This window comes from Syngnathus scovelli, chromosome 2 (assembly GCF_024217435.2).
Source record: "Syngnathus scovelli strain Florida chromosome 2, RoL_Ssco_1.2, whole genome shotgun sequence".
NCBI classification, from domain to species: Eukaryota; Metazoa; Chordata; class Actinopteri; order Syngnathiformes; family Syngnathidae; genus Syngnathus; species Syngnathus scovelli.
Window position 1 is genome coordinate 19,606,796 of NC_090848.1, and position 23,429 is coordinate 19,630,224.

The 23,429-nt window shown below is 42.8% G+C and overlaps 1 protein-coding gene across 2 annotated transcripts; it reads left to right on the forward strand.

Annotated features, from left to right (window-relative positions):
- The first annotated feature begins 2,565 nt into the window (after positions 1-2,565).
- Positions 2,566-18,029, forward strand: ctnnbip1 (catenin, beta interacting protein 1). Of its 2 annotated transcripts, XR_007488419.2 has the most exons (5): positions 2,566-2,722; positions 10,625-10,739; positions 11,125-11,215; positions 16,051-16,163; positions 16,368-18,029. XR_007488419.2 is itself a non-coding variant. In XM_049754057.1 (4 exons), the coding sequence occupies exons 2-4, from the start codon at positions 10,644-10,646 to the stop codon at positions 16,107-16,109; spliced, it is 246 nt and encodes an 81-aa protein (XP_049610014.1). In that variant the 5' UTR covers positions 2,566-2,722; positions 10,625-10,643; the 3' UTR covers positions 16,110-18,029. The 2 variants fall into 2 exon arrangements, 1 of the variants encoding a protein (XP_049610014.1); XM_049754057.1 differs by having other exon boundaries at positions 16,051-18,029.
- Positions 18,030-23,429: the final 5,400 nt, after the last annotated feature.

Sequence of the window (23,429 nt, forward strand, 5' to 3'; positions counted from 1 at the left end):
CACGACAGGCACCAACGACCTTACGGCCACAGCTCCGGTCGGCCGCCTCAACAATGGAGGCGCGGAACATGGTCCACTCAGACTCAATGTCCCCCGCCTCCCCCGGGACGTGGGAAAAGCTCTGCCGGAGGTGGGAGTTGAAGCTCTTCCTGACAGGAGATTCTGCCAGACGTTCCCAGCAGACCCTCACAGAGCGTTTGGGTCTGCCAGGTCGGACCGGCATCTTCCCCCACCATCGGAGCCAACCCACCACCAGGTGGTGATCAGTTGACAGCTCCGCCCCTCTCTTCACCCGAGTGTCCAAAACATGCGGCCGCAAATCCGATGACACGACTACAAAGTCGATCATCGAACTGCGGCCTAGGGTGTCCTGGTGCCAAGTGCACACATGGACACCCTTATGTTTGAACATGGTGTTCATTATTGAAAATCCGTGTCGAGCACAGAAGTCCAACAATAGAACACCGCTCGGGTTCAGATCAGGGGGGCCGTTCCTCCCAATCACGCCCTTCCAGGTCTCACTGTCATTGCCCACGTGAGCATTGAAGTCACCCAGTAGAACGATAGAGTCCCCAGAAGGAGCGCTATCCAGCACTTCCTCCAGGGACCCCAAGAAGGGTGGGTACTCTGAGCTGCTGTTTGGTGCATAGACACAAACAACAGTCAGGACCCGTCCCCCCACCCGAAGGCGGAGGGAGGCTACCCTCTCGTTCACCGGGGTGAACCCCAATGTGCAGGCGCCCAGCCGGGGGGCAATAAGTATACCCACACCTGCTCGACGCCTCTCACCGTGGGCAACTCCAGAGTGGAAGCGAGTCCAGCCCCTCTCGAGAGGGCTTGTTCCGGAACCCAAACTGTGTGTGGAGGCTAGTCCGACTATATCTAGTCGGAATCTTTCTGCCTCACACACCAGCTCGGGCTCCTTTCCAGCCAGAGAGGTGACATTCCATGTCCCAAGAGCCACCTTCTGCAGCCGGGGATCAGACCGCCAAGGTCCCCGCCTTTGGCTGCCGCCCAGCTCACTATAAAAGGATGAAACTTTTGAGTATATTTTAATGCGATGCAGTATTCTTTGTCTGATTGTGCATTTATTGATTTCTGATAATGAAGTCGCATTTTGACCGTATTTCTATGAGAGATGTGACAGATTCCAGTCATTCCAGAGATTGTCTTTGCTGACCAACATTTTCCTGTTTGACTGCTGTTCGTAACCCTCTGCAGAATCTCGCCTGTTCTTTTTGCACTACATTGTTTCATTTCATTGAATTTTTATATTGGTTTATGTGCTTTGGATGGATGGATGGATGGATGGATGGATGGATGGATGGATGGATGGATGGATGGATGGACGGACGGACGGACGGACGGACGGACGGACGGACGGACGGACGGACGGACGGACGGACGGACGGACGGACGGACGGACGGACGGACGGACGGACGGACGGATGGATGGATGGATACCCCTAATTGCTGATGATGTCATGGTACACTCATCTGCTTTCAATGCAGTGTGCAAGGCTTCAGTTCCCCCCTGCTCAGTGATGGTGGCAACGTGAGTTTTTGCCATGTGATTGAGTGGCGACGTGTCTAGGGTATATTCGGCCTTCCTCCCAGAGGCAGATGGGAAAGGGTTCATCTCCCAGCAATTCTGTGTACAGAATAAGCAATATAGAAAATGGATGGATGAACACATTTTAGTTCCTCTCAACTTAATGCACCCATCTCATTTGTGTTTATATTGCTAGCTATTCATCTAATTAAGGAGGACCATTATGGTTTTATTGCTATCGTGCTTATCCTCATTAGGGTTGTGGGAGCCTAGCCAAGCTGAATTTGGGTGAAAGGCAGGACTGGTTGCCAATCAGTCACAGGGTCTATATAGACAAACAAGCATTCACACCTATGGATAATGTAGCATCTTTGATGAACATAAGAAGGATGCGTTGTAGAATGTGAAAGGAATCCAATGTCCCTAGTGAAACCGACGAAGTCCACACGAGAAACCCGGAACCAAAATTCATCTAAGAATTGTGATGCAGGCATGCTAACCACTTTTACCAATGTGTTGTCTGGGCGTAAAAAAAAAGACATCTGTGAAGCCTCTTCCGGGGTGACCATCCTTTTTAAAATCGAGACCTATTTCTTTGGTACTGATTGATTACTATGAAGGTCAGACAGCTTAATCAACACTTCCAAAACACCAAAGTTACTCAAATGACCTTATATGTTGTTGTTATTATTAATAATGGCTGATATTTGTCTGTGTGGAGACTGACGTTAATAATTTCACGTAATTGTTATCAGTGATTTATACTCTGAACATCTAAATATATTTAAAGTTTTATGAAAAAGAAAACTAACATTTGGGAAACATGTTCAAATCTGTTCATAATTCATTCTCTCTTATGAGAAACAAATGCCGTGAATGTCAAGAGAGTCATTTGTATGAGTATTAATTCATTAATTCAGTCATTTATTCATTTGGGGACTGTGTATTCAAGGGATATTTATAGTTTCGTATCAGATTTAATCGGGGGCCCGTACGGTGTGGGCAGGGCTGGCTACACAGCGCCCCAAGTGGCTAAGAGCAGCGTTACACGCAGTAGCAGGAACGCTGCGTTGAGCCGCTGTGCGCCGACAGGAGGGATGTGACCCCGGAACAGGACGACACACTCCATTCAAACACAGCGCACAAGAAAGAAAAGCTGGACCAGGAGGGGTAAGATCACCATTGTTCCTTCCTTTACATGATCGTCGGCGGCTTCGGGGTGTTTTCCAAACCGCTGGCTTCCCTAGCCCTCGCGCAGAGTAGCGGCACCTGGTTGGCGTTCGCACCCAAAGGAACTTCTGCATTCAAGGCTTTTGTCTCGGGCGTGCTAGCCAGTTAGCTTGGCACCTTAGCATCGGCTACTTTACTCTGGGCAGTGCGCATTAAATGGTGCCTCTCTGTGTCTAGTAAACAAATAAACGTTTAGTCATACCCAAACGCTAGTCGATGCCATGGTCGGGAGAAAATGTTAAAAATGTTGACTAAAATGTTCCCTTGCATGCTAGCGGCAGCGCTGCTACAGTTTGAACGTCCCGCAACATGAACGCTTGAACCCATCACTGTAATTAGCTTTTTCTCTTTTAAAGAAAAACGCGTTTTGTGAGTTTAATTTGTATTTCGTGTAGATGTACGAGTAAAACGCGTGACATTGTGAAAGGAACTGTCAGTCTAAAGTAATGTCAATCCAGCATCAACAATGAAGTTGGATTCATTCATTCGTATCTATAACTATATAATACCAGTGTTTCCCGACCTTTACTGAATCAACGCTTCACAGTAGATGGGAATCACTGGCTTTATTTCAGCTCAATAGATCATGCATATTTAAACTCTATAAGGAGTACACTTACTTTATTTACTCTTGTGTGTTCATGTTTTTCCAACCACAAATGCACCTCAATTGCTTTTCCTGTGTGAATCCGCTAATGGCTCAACTCCTTCTCGGCATTTCTATTTTGGGATCATGCCTGCATGGATGCATTGTGCCACCCTGTCTCACAGTGTTCGCTTTCTGCATGTGAGGTTGCCGACAGCCATTTATGTATTGAAGCTGGCATCCTTTCAGGAGCATTGGGGAGAGCGGCGGCCCGATGGGGTCAAGTGCTGCGACCCCCTCCTGGCAGCGAACGGCTGTTCTCATGTGCCGCAATATGTCAACCTCACTCTGTACATCAGCCTCACTGAATGGCTTGTGGAGGCCCAATTCTGTTATTTCGGCAAGTGATTATTGTTATGTATTTATTTAGTTGACCATAGTTGTTTATCAGTTGCCTGTGAACTGCAGATCAGCTCACAGCCTCCTGCTTGGCTTGGCACATTCCTTTGGCACCCTGTCAACATTACCGGGCCATACAGTATCCACCTGTGGTCTGTTACTTTGGCTCGAAAACTGAATATGTCCTTTCGTGACTCGATGCAACTTGTTCAAACAGATGCCCGTTGAACATAATTAAAATTTCCTTCATCATCTTCAGGTGACCATCTTGGCCTGTGCGATATACCCGAACGGTTCAGCCCACGAAAATGGCTGAACAACCAGGCACCATTGCCTCACAACAATAATGATAATAGGTGAAAATCAACAGCTAATACTAATGAAAAATCATACTCTGCTATGCTTCTGAATGTTCTAAAGTCGTGTTTCCATGAAAATGTTGCACAGTAGGTTGAGCTCCGATGCAAAGGAAAAAAATAATAGCCTAATGTGAATAGATGTAATCTTTGCATCTTCTTACAAACCAATTTTCGACTTCGGAAGTAGAAGTACGACTGTATTTATTTTTCCTAAAATGAAAATTTGTGAGGTCAGTCAGCGTCCACTGAGAATTTAGTTGCAGAGGTTCAATTTAGTGCTGGCGGTCAAAATTAATCGACAACAAACTGATTTTCAAATGAATCACCTTTATATGAATAAAATCTGATTCTTTGATTAATTGATGGGATAAACTATAGAATAGATTCCAAAAATATTGGATCACTTTGCATGTTGCTCATGGCGTTTTCCCCTTGCACAGAGATCATATTCTCAAGTCAGAATTTGATTCTGTGCCTCGACATGCACACGTTTGAAATCTTTCAGCCTAAACCCCCAGGGAGCAACTTAAAGGCTGCAGCTTCTGTTGCGGTTCCTTTGAGCATCCCTGTGCAAGAACTCTGGGAGAAACTCATTATGACTGATCCTGCATCTACTCCACCAGTGAGACAACACATTAGATTTTTCCCCCCCGCAAAACTTTGCAAAGGATTCATGTTTTCAGTCCCTATTCATTCCCTACTCTATTGCAATTATCAACATCAACTGCAGAGCCCATGTTGCGAATTAAAACATCAACCAACCGTTGTAAACTGTCTCCCAGATGTGCACCATTACAGATGAGTTTATGTGAAGGCGGCTTCTTTTCCAGCTTCACCTTAGCCATCTTTGGAGCAGATCTGTTCAGTTGAGCTAGATTGTTCGAGTTTATGCCTCAAGTGGTGACAACAAGACATGACCTACTTATCAGTCACAATCCAGTTCATTACCATTGTTTGCCAATACTGTAGCCATTGTTGTAGGCACAGTCCATGTGAGGAGGTGGCGTTCAATACGGGCAGCCCGTCGACATTCACTAAGTCTGAGCAAACCTTTTCCTTCGGCCTCTGGTGTCGTGTCATCTGACTCTCACGGCCTACTGACGATTGAGTCAGTTAGCAGTTATTACCTCAGCAGGCACGGAAAAGGCTGCGTGAATGAATAAAAAACACCATTACGTTTTGGTAGAGTGGAACAGAAAATGAATCCGTGTAGCCGTGGACAGTTGAAACTCCAAAACACAGATGACAGCAGCTTGGAGTTCTTCTACTGCTGGTTGCCAGCACACCAGTTAGAGAGAATTCTGTCCAAATTTACTTGGACATAATTCAGTATGTTTTATTCCTGTGACCACATAGCTGCTTTCCAGAAGTGGGCCCAGACCGTTGGCAGTTCAGTTGGCACCCGCTGCACCATGCTTGCTGGCAGCCTACTTGAGTTTCCCCGCACATTCGCCGAGGTTACTAGAGCGCCCCACTTGCGAATTCAAGCTATTGATTTTGCTCTGCTTTTCTGCAGATCATCCAGAGTTCAGCGTGGACGTTTACCATCTGCATGTCTCAATTCCACTTACTAAACGTTTGGGAGGAGACTCATTGTTGCCTTATTTCCTGTGCATCTGCTTCCTGAAGAAGTTTGATTTGTGTCAACACAGTCCGCTGTTGTGCATCATGTGAGCTGCAGAGTCAGCCAAGTGGCACAAGTGGACAGAGCCGTTCCTCAGTGACACTCTTTGCCCTTCGTGACCCTCTGCAAATAGGAGGACCTATCACATTGCCTGTTATCCCCCAAAGCAGACTCAGCGCAGTCAGTGATTGTTCATATCTTTCATGAATTTCTCGTCTTCTCACAAAGACGCTAAATGCTATGTCATAAATGACTAAATTGGTGTGCTATTTATAGTGTTCTAAATTTAACGTTCTGCTGTCTTTTAGAAATGTCGCACTACTGTGGCATTCAGCAAATAAGGAAGACCGTATCCTTTGCAGGAGCTTGCCAAATGGGCACTTTACAGAGTCCTCATAAATAGTGTTTCCATCTTGGAAAAAACTAAAATAATTACCACACTATGCTTTCAGTTTAGCATGTATCCACGCAGCGGTGCTGCTGTAGTTGAGAAGGCGATAGTTGTCCAATGAAAGGAAATTCCAATCTTAAATACGCGTATGTACTGATGGTAACTTTGTGCTCCAAAGCATTTGTCAGCATAAATGTCAAAACAAATGATACTATGATACAGCATTCAGAAACTGCCCATGAATGCTACAATTATCCTCGAGCTTCCAGCCGACTGAATGGCAAAGTGTTTTGCTGTCCTGGTGCAAGGAGGGAATGTGGGACGAAAAGTATTAACCAAACAAATTATTGTATTTAGCAGCAGTAGAAAATGAATTAAAGGAGAACGCATCCATTTATCAATTGCAGTATTATCAATCAAGAAATGTTGACGAGATCTGTGGATAGGAAGGGGTATTTGACTACATATTTGCTTGATGATCATTAATGCGTAAAATTCATTAACGCCCATAAGTTTATATAGGGTTATGAAGGGGATCGGAGGATCTTTCTTCAGAATGTTCTGAATGCCCTTTTTCTTCATCTTAAGTCCACAAATGAGTCAAGACTGAATCAACAGCGCCAAATAGTTTGGTGCACTCCATCATCATTTTATTTGAGCAAACAATTTGTTATGCTCAATTGCCCATCACTACTAAGAACTTAAAAAACAGCCAAATTTGTGTGCACTGTATTTTAAAACTAGATTTTTATCATCATATACTGCCAACATTGGTTCAGTTTCCTGCTGTTTAAACACATAGGTGTGATATAACTGTAAAGCAGATCAAAATTGACCAAATTGATCTGAAAGCTTGTGTAAGGATGAGGTTGTTGTCGTGCAGTTGGGATTTTTCTTGAGTTGTGATACCCATTAGCGCCTCAGCACCAACATAACAGCGAAGGCTGAAGGGATTTGGGGGTTGGCTGGCGGGATGGGGATGCCAGGGGGGTTGGACTGCGCTCAGCATTAAAGAACGTCTTTGATTCCGTCTGGAATATTAGCAGTATGTGTCTGATCCCATTCGAGCTTCCCTCAAGGGATTAGTGTATATCCAACCCACCTATCAGACCCACACAAAAGGAGCTTGACGGCATCCTTTATTGTCCTTGAAATATTCTAAAATGTCCAACACAGAAGAGAGCATGTAACAGTCATTCAACCGAAAAGTTCAATTCATACACTTAACACTGCTTTATTTTAAAAAAAATTCCCCAAGAATTGCATTCATAGCAATTCACCAGCCGGAAAATAAAAAATATTTTCTCAATTTTTTTTCCGAAAATAGATGTCTTTACGGGCACTATGTTTGTGTTTGAGCACAGGCACATCAGAAATGTTTTTGTGAGTTGAGAGTTTGCAAAACTTTTTTAATCTATCTCTAATGTGTACATTTGTAGAATAGCTTTTATATATACCGTATTGGCCCGAATATAAGACGACCCTGATTATAAGACGACCCCCTCTTTTTCAAGACCCAAGTTTGAAGTGTGTGTGTGTGTGTATGTATGTATGTATGTGTGTGTATATATCTTAAAATGTCAGCTTGTAGTTATTTTTACTTTAGAAATAGCTCTAATGGTTGAATATGAGGCCCGATTCCTCTCTGACTTCTTAGAAAAGCACAGTGCGCTGGTTAGTTGTAAAGGATGAATGTCCTGCCCATTCTGCTCAAAATGACAATTTTGCGTCACCAAAAGCGAATGTCTGCATTTAAGCACTGCTGCTGGACGGTTTCGTCTTTTTTAGCCGGACAAAAAAACAAATTACACCCATCGGGACATTGTGGAGCCTGGATACTGTTAGGACTCCAATTATGTACACATATTCAAACATCAGGTGCCAACATCAAGCAGATCCAAACACGCTTTTCATAAAAGCAATCGTCCTATTTTGCAGAGAAAATGAATGTGAAACATTAAAGCCTTTTGTCCTGACAAAAGCAGATGTGAAAATGTTATTCGTCTCAAAATAGGTATGAATATTAATGAGCCTTTGTTGTATAATCGTTCCACTCTTAGGGAGGAGGGGGGTTTCGAGGCAACACCATGTGACTATTCGTCATTGATGGTCCAATAAATGCAGGGAAACATGGTGATTTCGATTATTTTCCAAGGAGTGTGCATTTACATCCGTCTCTATACCTCATGAGGTGATATGCGTTGGCTCATAAAATGTTCCTTTCTTATCCTATTCTTAAGTCTTACAATCATTGCCATCAGATTTTGATTTGAATGTTTGTAGAATAGTGCAAATTTCAATTGTACCACAAATTATGATCCAAAACAGTTCAATAGCATTTGAAACCGATTTTAAAACATTATCCTTGAAAATAAATGACTTGTTGAGAAGTGCACAGTAAAAAAAAAATGTTTTCCTTTCCACTGGTTGGGTGGCTGTAGATTCTGAGCAGACTGGGACTTTTAGCCAAGGTTGGGTTTATTATTTTGACCTAGCAAATTGGGATGAAGATGGAATCATATCACATCATCCATGTGACAAGGAAATATTGGTTTGAACCCAATGCGTTGGGTATAACTGTGCCATCCCCTTTAGGACCCAGTGCTATGTTAGCGATTTCACCCAATTTGGGTTACTTGTAACCCAACAGTTTTCAGTATTAAAATATATATAGACAATTGTGAAAGGGAACACTCGAATGAAACAGACATTGGTAAATAAGCATGGGATCAGATCATAGCCAATTCACTTGCTCACAGTGGCTACCAAAACAGCAGCTCCATCCATGTACTCGCATCCCTATTTGAGCCAACTACTCAATTAACTATAGCCCTGCATCAAAGAGCCTGTCAACATGTATTAGTGGCCCTTTTATGGAGATAAGAGGCTGGACTAAATTGCCAGAACTGGCCGAGTCACTGTGACTCTTGAAGATAAATTCTTACGGAAGAACAAATCATTGCATATGGATATGCTGCTCTCCCAGGGTTATATTCTAATGTTTCATTTAGATTCATGACTTTTGTGTAAAGCAGAGCTTGCATTTATTTCACGAGATTTGGTTGTTTATGAAGTTCCACCGCATGCTCGGTGCGTGATAGGTGGGATCCAATGCGACAGCAGCTGACTTTGATGCGGGTGTGCTTTGCTGATTTCTTTTATCGTCTTTTGACAAAGATCCCCACTACCTCCCTTTTTTCCTATATTTTGCATCTCTGCAGACTGACGGTGAAAATAGGTCATTAGTTAGACCGGGTAGAAGAGATGGAAGTAGCGGGCAAGGATGAGATCTGTGGGAAAAATCACATTAAATATTAATGAGGCCTTGCCAACTGTGTAGCTGGGACTACTGAGGAGCTTCTAACGATTTATTCCTGCCTCAGGGGGTGGCGGGTGGGAGGCTGCGTTCTCTGGTGTGAGATCATCAATTTATGAGACTGTAGAACACAGCCCTCTCCTTTTGCATTTCTGGTTAAAGAACATCCACATGAAATGCTACTGCTAGAGTAGCTCAGGTGGCCAGTCTACAAAGTGACTTTTGGAGACAAGACGATGACACATTGAATGCTGACATGATTTGCTGAAGGAGACAATGCAATGTCAAATTCTTGAATTTGTTGTCATAGAATTTAGACCCCAGGACTTGCACTGGCTTTTTAAGATTTCCCCACGGCCGCAAGGTAAAAACCCCAAGTGACATACAACTGTTAAATATTTTTAGAATAAATTATTCTGATTGTTCGACTAGTCCTTTGATTAATGGATAGGAAAAATTATTTTGGATCAAACCACAAAATGTGCATGTGAAGTGCAGGTATTATTGTCCTCATATTCCACATTAATTCTGTTAATTTAAATGTGTGTGTGGCCTCAAAAGTTAGAGCCTGGCCTGGTGAGTGACGTGGGAGTCAGCAAATAAAGAGTGTACCGGCTAACCGTGAGTAAGACTGGCATGCTGAGTGCACGGGTGTCAGTTTTGGCCTTAGCAACTTGTGTATACAGTTTATCTTGTTGCTTTTTGTTCCGTTAAGTACAAAGTAATTGAAAGTGCACCAGTAGCTGTGTCTATTCTTGACCGGTGGTAAAGGCAATGCAATCTGTTCAAGGCTAGAGTAAAAATTTGCTAATCTCGATATTGTGTTGGTGACCATATATGTCCTGTTTTAGTAAGTTAGGTAATTCTGCTCTGGGGTAAACAAATTTAGCTTCATCTTCCTTTGTAAGTGTGAAATGATTCAAACATTTTCATTGTCCGTCTTTTACAATGCAGTTAGTTATTTTTGTGACAATAACAATTAGTCCTTGTGGGAAAATGATCACGACAAAGCTTTGAAGCAAAGACTTTGCTTGAAAAAAAATAGAGGATTTATTTAGACCTCAGGTCAAAGTATATTCAGTTTTTCATGGGGTACTTAGTTTTTAATTGTGGTTTTATTTTTTAAGTAATCTGTCTGTTTTTATTGTTTCTTTTGTGTGCACACAGAGCCACAGGAGCAGGGGGGATGAACCGCGAGGAGGCCCCGGGAAAGTCTCCTGAAGACATGTACATCCAACAGAAAGTGCGGGTCCTGCTAATGCTAAAAAAAATGGGCTCAAATGTACGTAGAACACGCAATGATCATGTTGAGCTGATTTTACGTCTACATTAGCTTGCATCGGTTGTGATCGTGTGAACTCCATTGCCACAACATGAGACCTCAATCTGCACCACCTTATGAGCCGCATTCTGCATTTGTAAACAGTACTGTTCTGATCGACACTGTCAAATAGGTACTAAGTGAAATATTGTTATATTTTGGCATTTGGAGTAGTTGGGAACAGCACTGCCTCATACTGAGGATTGTTTCTAATATGTTGGTTATCCTTTTCAGCTACATGATGTGTAAAATGCGTCATATGAAAATACAACCGTAATAATAAACATGCAGCATCTTGGTAAAAGGGAACTTTACTAATGGCATCTTTTTGGCACATTATTTACAGCTTACGCCAAGTGAAGAGGCTTTTCTCCGGAATTATGCAGGTGTGGTCCACAGTCAGATGAGCCAGCTGCCACAGCACAGCATTGATCAGGGTAAGGCTGACTCTCTCACTCTTACGCGCCGCAGAACGTCCAGCGTATGGTATTCGCACATCACATTGGCATCTTTGTGAGTTCACACATTTGCTGCTGTGTGCACTCCAGCAGAACTCCCACATTCCCTGACTCGAGCCCCCACTCACTGTCCCCACAGCACTGTAAGATTACTCACAGTTGCAAAGAAACTGACTGCAAGAGAATGAATCATCCTGTGTGCTGAGTGCGCTTTTTTTTTTCCCCCCAACGGTTGCTTTTCACATGTGTCCGTACAGAATTCTTAACATCGCAAGTCTGACCTCTGTCAACCGAGTATTCATAGACTGTCATTTCAGTGAGCTATGGTTGCTGTGATTTATTTCTGCCATCAGATGGCGCTTTTGACCACATTTGTGCTCCAACCACTCCTTTGGCATGAGACTGCCACAAGATGACGCTATCATGGCGTTACATGGGCAGACCGCATGACTTTGCCCAGACCTTCAATGGGCTGCAGTGTTTTATGCTGTTCTGCGTCATATTACAAGTGTTACACATATTAGAGATGGATGTGTGTGTGTGTGTGTGTGTGTGTGTGTGTGTGTGTGTGTGTGTGTGTGTGTGTGTGTGTGTGTGTGTGTGTGTGTGTGTGTGTGTGTGTGCGCGCGTGCGTGTGTGTGCGCGTGCGTGTGCGCGTGTGCGCGCACGTGCGTGCGTGCGTGTGTGTATAGGCAAACCCTCTGTACTTATGAACCTGCACAGCTGGCCAAAGGTGTGCTGGGTATGCATAATACATCACAAAAAGACACATTTAGTGTCTGGTGGCAGACTGCCGGCCCACTCTCACTGTGTGCTAATAAATAATTAGTGGTGTTCATCTTATCCAAAGTGCAGTGATTAGGCCTCATGGAATTACCTAAAGTGCCGTTAATCACTTGGAAATGTTCAGTTCACCGCTCAAGGACAACCGCTCCAACCATCACGGTGATTAGAGTCATTAATATGAATTCTGAGATTTTATCTCATTTATATGTGGTAATTGTGCAACTATTTATTCTTTTTTTTTTTTTGTAATCAGCTTGCCACTTAAATCTGAAAATTACTCATCTAAAATTGTTACTTCTCAGTGATACATTTTAGGAACTTGAGTATAAGAAATAACTGCATATGGGGATAATGAAAGAAAATTAAAGTTTATTGCCTACATTGTAATTGTACACTTGATTGGTTTTTTTTGTTTTTTTAAGTGTGCTGGAGCACTGAAAGGGATCAAGCTGTACAAATCTTGTTGATGGTGTGATCTTACTTCAGAATGACAAAAATAGACATGTTCTCAACTTGACAAAAACTGCAGCCGAATTAGTAACATGATGGCACCCATTTCTCCACTTCCTCCTTCCATGCGTTTGTGTGATTGTCTGTAATGAACCCTTACGTTGTTTTGTTGTTACATTACATAGCATGTCATACATTTTATATTGGTATGAAAATAGCTGTGATTGAAAAGTAAACAGTCTATATTTACAACATTTTGAAAGACTCCGGAGTGGATCTCTCCTCCAAAGTGTTCCCTTCGACATGACACGATTATAGGCTGATGTGTTAGAAATGCATTGAAGCTACAGAAAAAAAATGCAAAGGTCACATAGTCCCTTTTGATAGCTGCAGGTTCTCATCATGGCGTGATAGCGAGTCATGTCAGACATAGCCTCATCGATTAGTAAGAGGGCAGCAGGGGCATAGCAAACATTGTCACTTTTAAACACCTCGGCTAACTCCAGAGGTAGAAGATGTGGCGCTTCCTCTTCTACGTCGCTTACATCAGACTCATCGTCAGTTGCAGTTCCAATTATTCCACAGGCCTAGAGCGCCCTCTTGTGTGAAAATAACATGTGAAATGATATAATATGTTAATAGGTTCACACATAAGTCGCTACTGAGTATAAATCGCACCAAACTATGAAAAAAGCTGCCACTTATAAATATAAATAAAAAAATAGTTATTCTGAGATTTAAAAAAAATGTATTCAAATAACGGCATTTATTAAATAGCTAAAATTTCAGTTGCCGTCACAGTAAAACCAATGAAGTCGTTATCTCGTCTTATTTAACAGTTCTCTGTCTCAGAAACATAAAGCTGCCTCAACCAAGGCGGAGAGATTCGTAAAGGAGTTTCCATAGCAACTTTACTTGTCCCGGGAAATCTAAGCTCCCCTGTGGGCTTTCGGTGTTGTTGCGACATGCTGCGGCAGTGGATTGGAATAAGAAGGGAGCTGGCGTGCAAATTACACAGCCTTAGTGTGATATTTTCATTCTCTGTCAGTGGCATCTCCTCATGCATAAATATAGTTTCTTATTTTACTTGACGACCTTGAAGTTAGTCAAATGTCTTATATTTGCTTTACAGTTTTTGAAAATGCAGACTTGTTATCTAAGACTGAATTTCAAATTAAAAACAAGTCTGCAAAGATGTATAAACTCCATTTTAGCTTTCAGTACGCTTTAATTTCTATTGCAAAAATGTTTCAGTGCAAATATGCTGCCAGTCTAACCTAGATGTCCTTAATCAGCCTCTGCCTTAGGTTCCATAAAAAAATCTTCTATGTGGCCCCAAGAACCCATCTAAATTGTCTTCGCATTTGAAGGAATAAATAACTTTGATCCTAATATCTTTTGTACTAAGCGTTCCTGTAGCCACATTTTTAATGCAGTTTGGTTAGTTACGCTACATCCTGATTTGGTTTGTGTATCCACTGCAACCTTTTTCATGATTGCCGGTCAGCATAGCTTTATCATGGAATATTCAACAAATATTCCTCACATTGTCTTACAGCCTTTTAGCAAGTCCAAACATCATCGGTGAAGCTCACATATTCATTAAGATACTGGTTATGAGTCACATATATACTTTTTAGCTCATGGCTCGCTTCCCAAATGTCTGCTTCAGAAGTGTTTTGCAAGGACAAGTCGATCCTCCACCCTAATGTCTGCTACTGTCTTTTTAAAGAAACAGTAGTTTTTATTAATCATTTCACCGATCTATAATCAAGTAAGCTGTGATTCATTATTGAAATGTGCAGCTTATCTGTTTGTTATTGTCAACTTGTTAAGCTTGATCACTCATACAGTTAGGTGGGGGGCACAGACTACAGACGGATATTGAGCTGTGCTGAAGCTCAAAGCATTTTGCCTGCAGCATTCTGGCCATTATCTGTCACCTGGCAACGGCTTTAAGGGGCCCGGCCTTTCCAATGCGTAAGCCTCAGCTTCTTTGTGTAGTGCTTTATTGTGCATTAAAGGGCGTGTATGTCTGTTCGTGGCCGAGCAAGGTCCGAACATGACTCATAACATGTAACTGATGCGGCTGCCCATTGTCCCCTAGTTCCATTTGTCCTTTTAGTCATTCCACTCAGGCGGTGTCAAATGTTTTATTATGCATAAGTTGTTTCACAATTCGGCCGAAATGTCGTTGTGAAATTGAGGTGTTCGTCCTCCTGAGGTGCACCTACCTTCTTAACAGCAAATGTCAACATGCCGCTGCCTATTTGGTTTCACTTCATTACCATAACCTCATTTAGTTGGCCGGTCAGCTCCCATGAGACAAGAAACTTCAAAGTTCACATTAAAAGCACCCATCCAACCCCCTCCCCCAAGCTCAACCTCAATTCCATATAGAAACACAATCGTCTGTCTGACTCTGTTGAGGAGGGTCCGCTGTTTGCGCCAAATAAAGACGAAAGCTCAAGGTCTCTGGCCTACTTTGATATCTGCACAGTAATTAAATCCAACAGGCACTTGAGGGCTGTGGAGATAACAGCGTTCTTTTTTTTTTTTTTTTTTTTTTTCCCCAGTCACTGGCTGGTTTCCTTCATGGGTGTCTGAAAAGGTGTTGGTGCTATTTATGTCAACATTCAGTTCATCAACATACAGGCAGAAGACAAGAAATGTCTTTTCAATTGGAGTTTATGTTGGAACCTGAATCCTTGTGCATGTATGCTATTGTATGTCGCACTTGTTACGGGATTTTGATTAACAATTTTTTGGTTAGTTTATTTACCAAATAGTTCCATCAATATTTCTTCATAATGTAGATAGATGACTTAAGTATTCCAGAACTGGTCAAACTAATTCCAAAATGGCCGCCACTAATGTGAATTATTGAATAGTGAAGACCACATGTGGAAGTTCACTGTAGACAGTTATTCTGGAAATGGAGTCATGTTTTCATGAGCCATGGGGTCTTCTTTCTAAGTCTCCTTTCTAAACGCCAGCTGCTCCTTTAAGAGATTTGCGCCATAAAGTCACTGCAGCGTTCAAGTCAAGTCAAGTTTATTTGTGTAGCCCTAAATCACAAACAGTCTCAAAGGGCTTCACATAGCCAAAATTGACAATTATTCTCAAAGCATCCCCTGATCTTAAGCTCCCAAAAGGGCAAGGAAAAACTCAAAAAAACCCTGCCAGGGGAAAATGAGAAACCTTGAGAAGACCCTTGAGACCTTCACTGATCATCTGCGATGCATTTACAGCTCCATATGGTAAATTGACTTGATTGGACATGATTTGGAAAGGCACAAACCTGTCCATATCAGGTCCCACCACTGATCGTGCATGTCGTAGCACAAACCAAGCAAGAAGACACGATCTGAGGGAGGGCACAGGAAAACGTCTGCTGCTTTGAAAGTCCCCATCAGCACGGGGCTATTTTGAGGAGAACACACGTTTTAGCCGCCGCAAAATAGACAAGCCGGGTCATCTGGAGGTGAACTTACATGTCTCGCAAGACATGACGACAGATCGAGCTTCCAAACGATGGATTCCAAAAACCATCTCCTGTCTGACTCTTTGTCCGACAGGTGCGGAGGACGTAGTGATGGCGTTCTCGCGGTCAGAGACGGAGGATCGACGACAGTGACCACGAGCCCCGACCCACATCTGGCCTCACCCATCCCCGGCCAAATCCTCATATGTATGTAACACAGAAGAGTTCAAGAACGGAGGAAGGAACCGGAAGGGGCAGACATGCTCGCTCTGTCCGTCTCCCCTCCAATTTAAAGGAAAGCGGATGGCCGCGGATCAAGTGCTCGGTCGGCCGTTAAAGCGGCCGGCGGCCTTGATGCTCAAATTGTGTGGATGAACATCAAATGTAGTTTCTTTTTTGTTATTTTGTCAGTCACGTGGTGGATCAAGTGAGAACCGGCGACTTGCGGTGACTGCCATGATTGATCTGCGGGGCCTCCTTTCTAAACACCAGCTGCTCCTTTAAGAAATGTGTGCCATAAAGTCACTGCAGCGTTCACTTGTCCACCGATCATCTCGTCATCTGTGGCAACTGCTGAGCATTATTTCTCCTCCACCCGGGTTTAGATTTGAGTTGTTGACCATCACAGTTTTATCACAGATTCCCTCAACACTATGGAGGTGTGTCAGGTTCTGTCAAAGCACGTTTGAATTCCTGTATACAAGGTCAAAAACATTGCCCACACACTATGGAATTTTAAACAGGGAAAAAACTTACCGTGTAAACACGCATGTCAATGCTCGAGTGCATTTTGAGCAACCAGAATCCTCGAAAGGCCAAAAGCTTTTCGGAACACTCATTGTTCAAGAACGAAAATAGTTTTACAAACAGTACACATGGCCTTTATTCACTTTTAGTTGAACGCACATGCTAAATTGAGCAGTTAGTCCATACATATGTGAGCGCGCACGTTCCTGTGTTTGTGTGCATGTTCACGTTCACAGCTGGCCCACCATTCATCACCAGTCGCCAATTATTGGGCGGGGTGACAGATTCGGTGTGATTTTATGGGACCCCCCCCCCCTTTGAAACGAAGCCCCATGTTGCGCTTGTGCTGCTTTATTTTTTAACATGTGTGAAACAGAAAAAAAAAAAGACACTACAAGACAGGTGCACATTCTTAAAATGTGGTTGTTATTGCAACGTGGAAAAAAGTTTATTGTAAAGTTACTTGGGAATCCTGATTGTGTGCTGTTTTTTTTTAAGTAATACATTGAAAAAAAAACAGACATGTAATTTATTGTTTACTAAACCGCTTCATGTTATTCAAACGCATCGTTGCAGTGATCAAAACTATTTGGTCATTTTTAACTACAATCAACCAAAATAGCACAACTGTGTGTGCTCATTCTGTTTGTACTGGCTCTCTTGCACTATTATCAATTGGCATATTGGCACAAAAACATTTTGATACACAGATTGTGTTCAGACTGAAAAATAAAATATTTTAATTGACTCGGCCTATTTTTACCAATCAGTGTGCTTTTCTATAGCCACACTCTGTATTTAATGTGTTTTGAGTACACTTTGTATAACTTAATGATGTCATTGTAACGTTTGAAAGTCAAGCTTGTCTTTGCATAGCTCACCTTGACCGTCGTGCGCTTCTTATTCCTTTTTTTCCTAATGTCTTCACCAGCCAACGTGAACAGCCAGCAGATGGGACGACAAAGACATATCTGTTTACTTTTGTTTTCTATTTGTCTATGCATCTGTTTTTTTCCTCTCTTCTGAAGCTGTCTTACTGTACATTTTGCTCATTGAGGTTGTTCTGCAACCTTTTGGTGTGTGTGTGTGTGAGCGTGCGTGTGTGTGACTGAAAAAGAGAGAGCGCACACTGCTGTTGGATTTTTTTACTGTGATTTTTTTTTGTTTTCATTTTTTAGAAGGTGGAACTTTGTATATTATTTTAATCTCAGTCATCATTGATTAGTTGTTTGTTTGTTTTTTGTTTGTTTTGGCTGCTGACAATGTCTTGATCTAAAGCTTCCAAACCTATACCAACTGAAACATTAAAGGCATTTGAAACAGTAACTGCTCTCTTTATCTTCCTTGAACACCACTGAGTTGAATTTTTATTTAGTGCTGTTTCAGTGACAAGATGTCTGACATGAATCGGACGCAGGGACCGGTTTAGTGCGACTAATACTATTGCTATAGTTAAATGATGCAAACAAATATTGGTCTGGTTTATTAACAGGGCTTTCAACAGGGGTGTGTAGACTTTCTGCTGTACATATTTTTTCATGTTGTTGGGTGAGTGTGCCTTCCCACTGGGTGAAGCAAAACCAAGAGGAATCTAGTGCGGAGGAGGGAGAGGCATGCGGGCCAGCAGTAATGCGGCGTCAAGAGCCAACACAAAGTTGTGTGCATGCAGACACACGCACTCTGCGGCCCACCCTTCACTTCATGACTAAGAGATGAGACGGTAGCTCAAATTCTCACTGCTGCTCAAGCTTCTCTTCACCAGCAACCAGCCAAAGGTGGTTTTGTGATATTATGTCCTCCTCCAGGATTCCCACTCCTGTATCCGCTCACACACATACGGAGATGTCATTATTTGAATTTGGCAGCACATAAACTTTGCATCAGGGGACCCATTACCTACTGATGCTTTTAAACGTAGTCAGTAATGCATTTTAGTCATCTGTTAAGTTTTAAAACCTCCACCAGTGCAGTTTGTGCAAAATAGTGGACATCATAACCAAAACTTTATTATATAGCTTCTATTATCAAACGAGTTTTAATTTAGTTTGTATTTGGTACCTACAATAGTCCAGTAAAATGTTAGCAACTTTGTGTGGCTGCAATGATTGAAATAACAATCATTCAAACCTACGGGAAGAGTCTTCAATGACCCTAATACGACAAAAAAACTTCTTTAAACTGTAAAAAGGATGGAGGGACGGACAAACGGCAGAATGCTGGATAAAAATTGACTGAAGTGCTTCATAATTACAAATTCTAAACTAATAATAATACATCAGCAAGATTGAACAAGACTAATTAATCTGTTTTTTTTTTTACTAAAAACTAAATTTTTTAAAAAATCAATAAACATATAGCTTGCACGATTCGTTTTGCGTGTTTGGCAAAGGCGGATTACGTAATCACCAGTACAATCACAAAGGTCAGTATGTTGCATTGACTTTTCATTCACTTACATAATTTTCTCTAATGTGCTGTTAACCCAATGATGTTCTGTTTTATTTTAGTACGCCTTTTTTGTCCTGGTTTACACTCTGTTTGGTCACTGAAGAAAAATTACAGGTCACAGTGGTCTTGCCTCAAGTGACAACAAAAACAATTTCACACGCAAATCACAACATATGGTTTATTGACGCTGTAGGGCATTTTAGTACAGCATTGATGATGCTCAATGTGACGCTCTCCTCTAGATCAATAAACACAGCAAATCTCACCTTATATCTGACATAAAAACTCAAAAATTCTCATTCAGTGCTTCACTCATAGCGCTTTGGTGTTGGGACCTTGCGCTCACCTCCACATGTGCTTTCATAAGCCTGCATGTGTGGTTGCCATAGCAACAGGGGAGGAAATCGCCCGAGTGAATGGTGAGGTGATGCGAGGTTGAATCGAGCAAGCCCTGACCTCTCCACGGCTCTCGGGAACAGAGCGTCGTATTGAATTTGATTTGATTTTGTTGAAGTGTCCCAGCTCACGTTCCGTATCCTACGGGCCTCTGCTTAAAATTAGAGGGCATGCAGCTGTCCTTGGATTATCTTTTGCTGAGACAGATTCTTAGAATACCTGCGACAGAATTATCCTGAACGTGACACACGGCCACGGAGCCAAATTTGGGGGTGGCTGGACATCAATTCTTATTTTGAACTGTGACATTCTCCTGGCATCCTTATGGTGGTGCTTATTCTTACTGTGTTTAGACACTGTCAATAATATTGTAGAATAGAAATTATTTTTCAAGTCATTGCTTGGATGGGGTTTTGCCTTATTCCCCTATCCTGGCTTTTTTTCCCATCCCCAGAACACAGCAGGTTCTTTGGAAACACAAAATCATCCACTGTTCATTTCCTTAATTCTGTGGACTGTTGACCTGTTCTTGTCAGCCCTGTCCCTTGTGTCTACCAATCAGCTCCCTCGACCACTGTCTTGTCCGAGTGTTCTCATTCTCTCAGCGGTCTGTTTGTTTAACGTTCCCTGCTTCCTTTCGGCCATTGTCGGAGCATTGCTTTTGCTTGTAGTCTCTGCCAGTTGCCACGTCCCTATATGCTCATGAGCTTGATGTAATTATTTGTTTTTTTTGTTGTTTTGTTTTGCTTTGCTTTGCTTTGCTTTGCTTTGCTTTGCTTTGCTTTGCTTTGCTTTGCTTTCCTTTGCTTTGCTTTGCTTTGCTTTGCTTTGCTTTGCTTTGCTTTTCTCTGCTTTGCTTTGCTTTGCTCTGCAATGCTTTGCTTTGTTTTTGTTCCTTGATTTCTATTTTTTGCATTCCTCATACTTTTTGATAGCAAAAAAATACAGCTTTCAAAAATAATGGAGATTTGTGTTTATTTTTGTCTGGCTACATTCCTGTATCTCTTGGAGAGTGTGAGTATGTTTGTGTTTTCCAGGCATCTTGTTAGCTGTTGCCACCTAATTACAGCAACGTCCCACATGGCAAGGGATCTGCTCTATGGAACGTAAACCCAAAGTGCACCTGAGTAAGAAAAAATCCTGATCAAGACCTTTCCTACTCATACTGCCTTATCTCTGTCATGATATATGAAGAATTATATTTTTCATTGACACCTACGAGACTCCTTGCATCCATCATCAGTTAAGCAAAAACAATGCTGTTTTTAATGAAATACCGTTCGCCAATGGTTTATCCAAACTCATTCGTGTCCCCGCGGCTTCTGCTAGCAACAACCACTGTATCAATTATTTTCCACCCCGCATATGGACACAAGCAGTGGGTGTGTGGGGTTCATGCTGGGTGTTGAAATCGAAGTAAAACAAGGAGTGGAATTCAAAAAATACAGAGGTTGTCTATGATGGGAGGGAGGGAGGAAAGGAAAAGATGAGTGGAAAGAGGAAGCCGACAAAGCTGCAAAATCAATAATTCAAAGGTCATGGAGAGACAGAGAGGAAAGAAGAGTGCTATAATAATGTTTTATAATCCTTTCTTGCATCTCCTGGCTTCCAACTTATCAAAGGTCACATTTGGTGGTTTGAAAATATGTGAAATGGTTTTATCGCATAATTATCTGAAGCTTACAGTTCATATCTTTTATTTTTTACTGTCACCATTTTGTGTGTTGCACTAAACAATTTATAATGAATGCATTTCTTGTGACGTCTCAGTGGTTGTCATCTTCACGCTCCTGCCATTGTTTCCCACTGCCAGAATATTTTAAATCCAGTAACAATAAGCAGAAGCTAGCGAGCTTCCGATATTTTTCTGCTTCACAGAGCGTTATAGTCTTAGTACGGCAACAGCATGGATTGGAAAACAAGATGGCAAAAACGCGTGATTAGCTACAATGAATGCATTTCATTTTTTTGTGCTGCACATTGCTGTAACTGAGCAGATATCTCGGAGGGACACATGGATATTGATGCTGCCACTTTTAACCTCTTACACTCTGATATCACCCACTCACCATATGAGCCTCCTTCAACGATAAAAAGGGGGAGCAGACTGCTCACTTCCTCTGTATGGACCGCAGATTTTCCCCCACACAACAGAGATGCAGCTCTTAATCACAAAGGTGAAGCAACGTAGTGCAATGATCTGTTGGTGTTCTCTAAAGTATATCCGAGTTTTCTTTATCCGGTTTGGTTGAATGGAGGCACTACATTTAGTGACAGAAATTGAGGCTGAAATAATTTCCGGCAACTGACAAAGTAGCAAATGTCCATCATGTTTTATATTCATCAGTCGGTTTCCTTTGGGCCTTAAATTGAACTTTTCACAAGTGTCTCCAGGGAACCAGAAAGGCCCATGCCGATCACTGATGAATTACTGGAGTGGCTTTGACAGCCATGTCACAGTGCCCCTCCTTCCTCTCTTAAGCCATTTGCGGCAGTAAAGCCATAGAGCTGAGCGTTTGACACTGACTTGACCCTCTCTGTGAACCCTTGTTGTGGTATGTCAGAGGAGGTCAGGTTTTATTCACGGCACCTGCACTACTCAGAGCAACTTGATGCCCATCTGGAGGAATGTGCCACATGCAGCTGGCATATTGTGACGTTTTCATCAGACTGTTGACTCTAGTCTAAGCGATGAATGCAAACAGCTGGCAATTAAGCTCCAACATCATGCATATGGATGCGGTTGTGCTGAAGGTGTGGTCTCGGAGCTCAGCGCGAAGACTCCTTGAGCGCTATGGAGGGCCTAAGTTTCTGTGAGATGATGAAACCTCCATCTGTCAGATTCTCACTCATAGCGTAGTCTTGGCATTAACAATAGGGCCTGAGAGACAGCTGACACGGTTGACTGGGCTCAATGTTGGAAGTAATTTAGGTGAAAGCTTGGGAACAATGTAAAACAAAAATTCTATGATTTTCGATGAGATATTTTGCTACCTTTTGCCAAGCCACATCATGAATCACAGTGCAGCATAGAACAGATGTTGAAAACTGCTTGAACTAGAACTGTTTTAATTAGAAAATTAAAACAGTTCTATTAAAAAAATAATAATGCTAAATGAGTCAATTGAAACTCTCAAATATCAACGTATACATATATGTGTATATCCATCCATCCATCCATCTTCTTCCGCTTATCCGGGGTCGGGTCGCGGGGGCAACAGCTTCAGGAGGGACTCCCAGACTTCCCTCTCCCCAGCCACTTCATCCAGCTCATCCCGGGGGATCCCAAGGCGTTCCCAGGCCAGCTGAGAGACATAGTCTCTCCAGCGCGTCCTGGGTCGTCCCCGGGGTCTCCTACCGGTGGGACATGCCCGGAACACCTCCCCAGGGAGGCGTCCAGGAGGCATCCTGATAAGATGCCCGAGCCACCTCATCTGGCTCCTCTCAACGTGGAGGAGTAGCGACTCTACTCCGAGTCTCTCCCGGATGACCGAGCTCCTCACCCTATCTCTAAGGGAGAGCCCGGACATCCTGCGGAGAAAACTCATTTCGGCCGCTTGTATCCGAGATCTCGTTCTTTCGGTCACGACCCATAGCTCGTGACCATAGGTGAGGGTAGGAGCGTAAATCGACCGGTAAATTGAGAGCTTTGCCTTTTGGCTCAGCTCTCTCTTCACCACAACGGACCGGTACAGGGTCCGCATTACTGCCGACGCTGCACCGATCCGCCTGTCGATCTCACGCTCCATCCTCCCCTCACTCGTGAACAAGACTCCAAGATACTTGAACTCCTCCACTTGGGGCAGGATCTCATCCCCGATCCGGAGAGGGCATTCCACCCTTTTCCGATCGAGGACCATGGACTCGGATTTGGAGGTGCTG

What these genes read in the sequence shown, in the direction of transcription:
- ctnnbip1 (XM_049754057.1), top strand. Translation starts at nt 10,644, where the DNA reads ATGAACCGCGAGGAGGCCCCGGGAAAGTCTCCTGAAGACATGTACATC. An exon ending in TAAAAAAAATGGGCTCAAAT is followed by an intron (nt 10,740 to 11,124) that starts GTACGTAGAACA and finishes CATTATTTACAG; the next exon opens with CTTACGCCAAGTGAAGAGGC. An exon ending in ACAGCACAGCATTGATCAGG is followed by an intron (nt 11,216 to 16,050) that starts GTAAGGCTGACT and finishes TTTGTCCGACAG; the next exon opens with GTGCGGAGGACGTAGTGATG.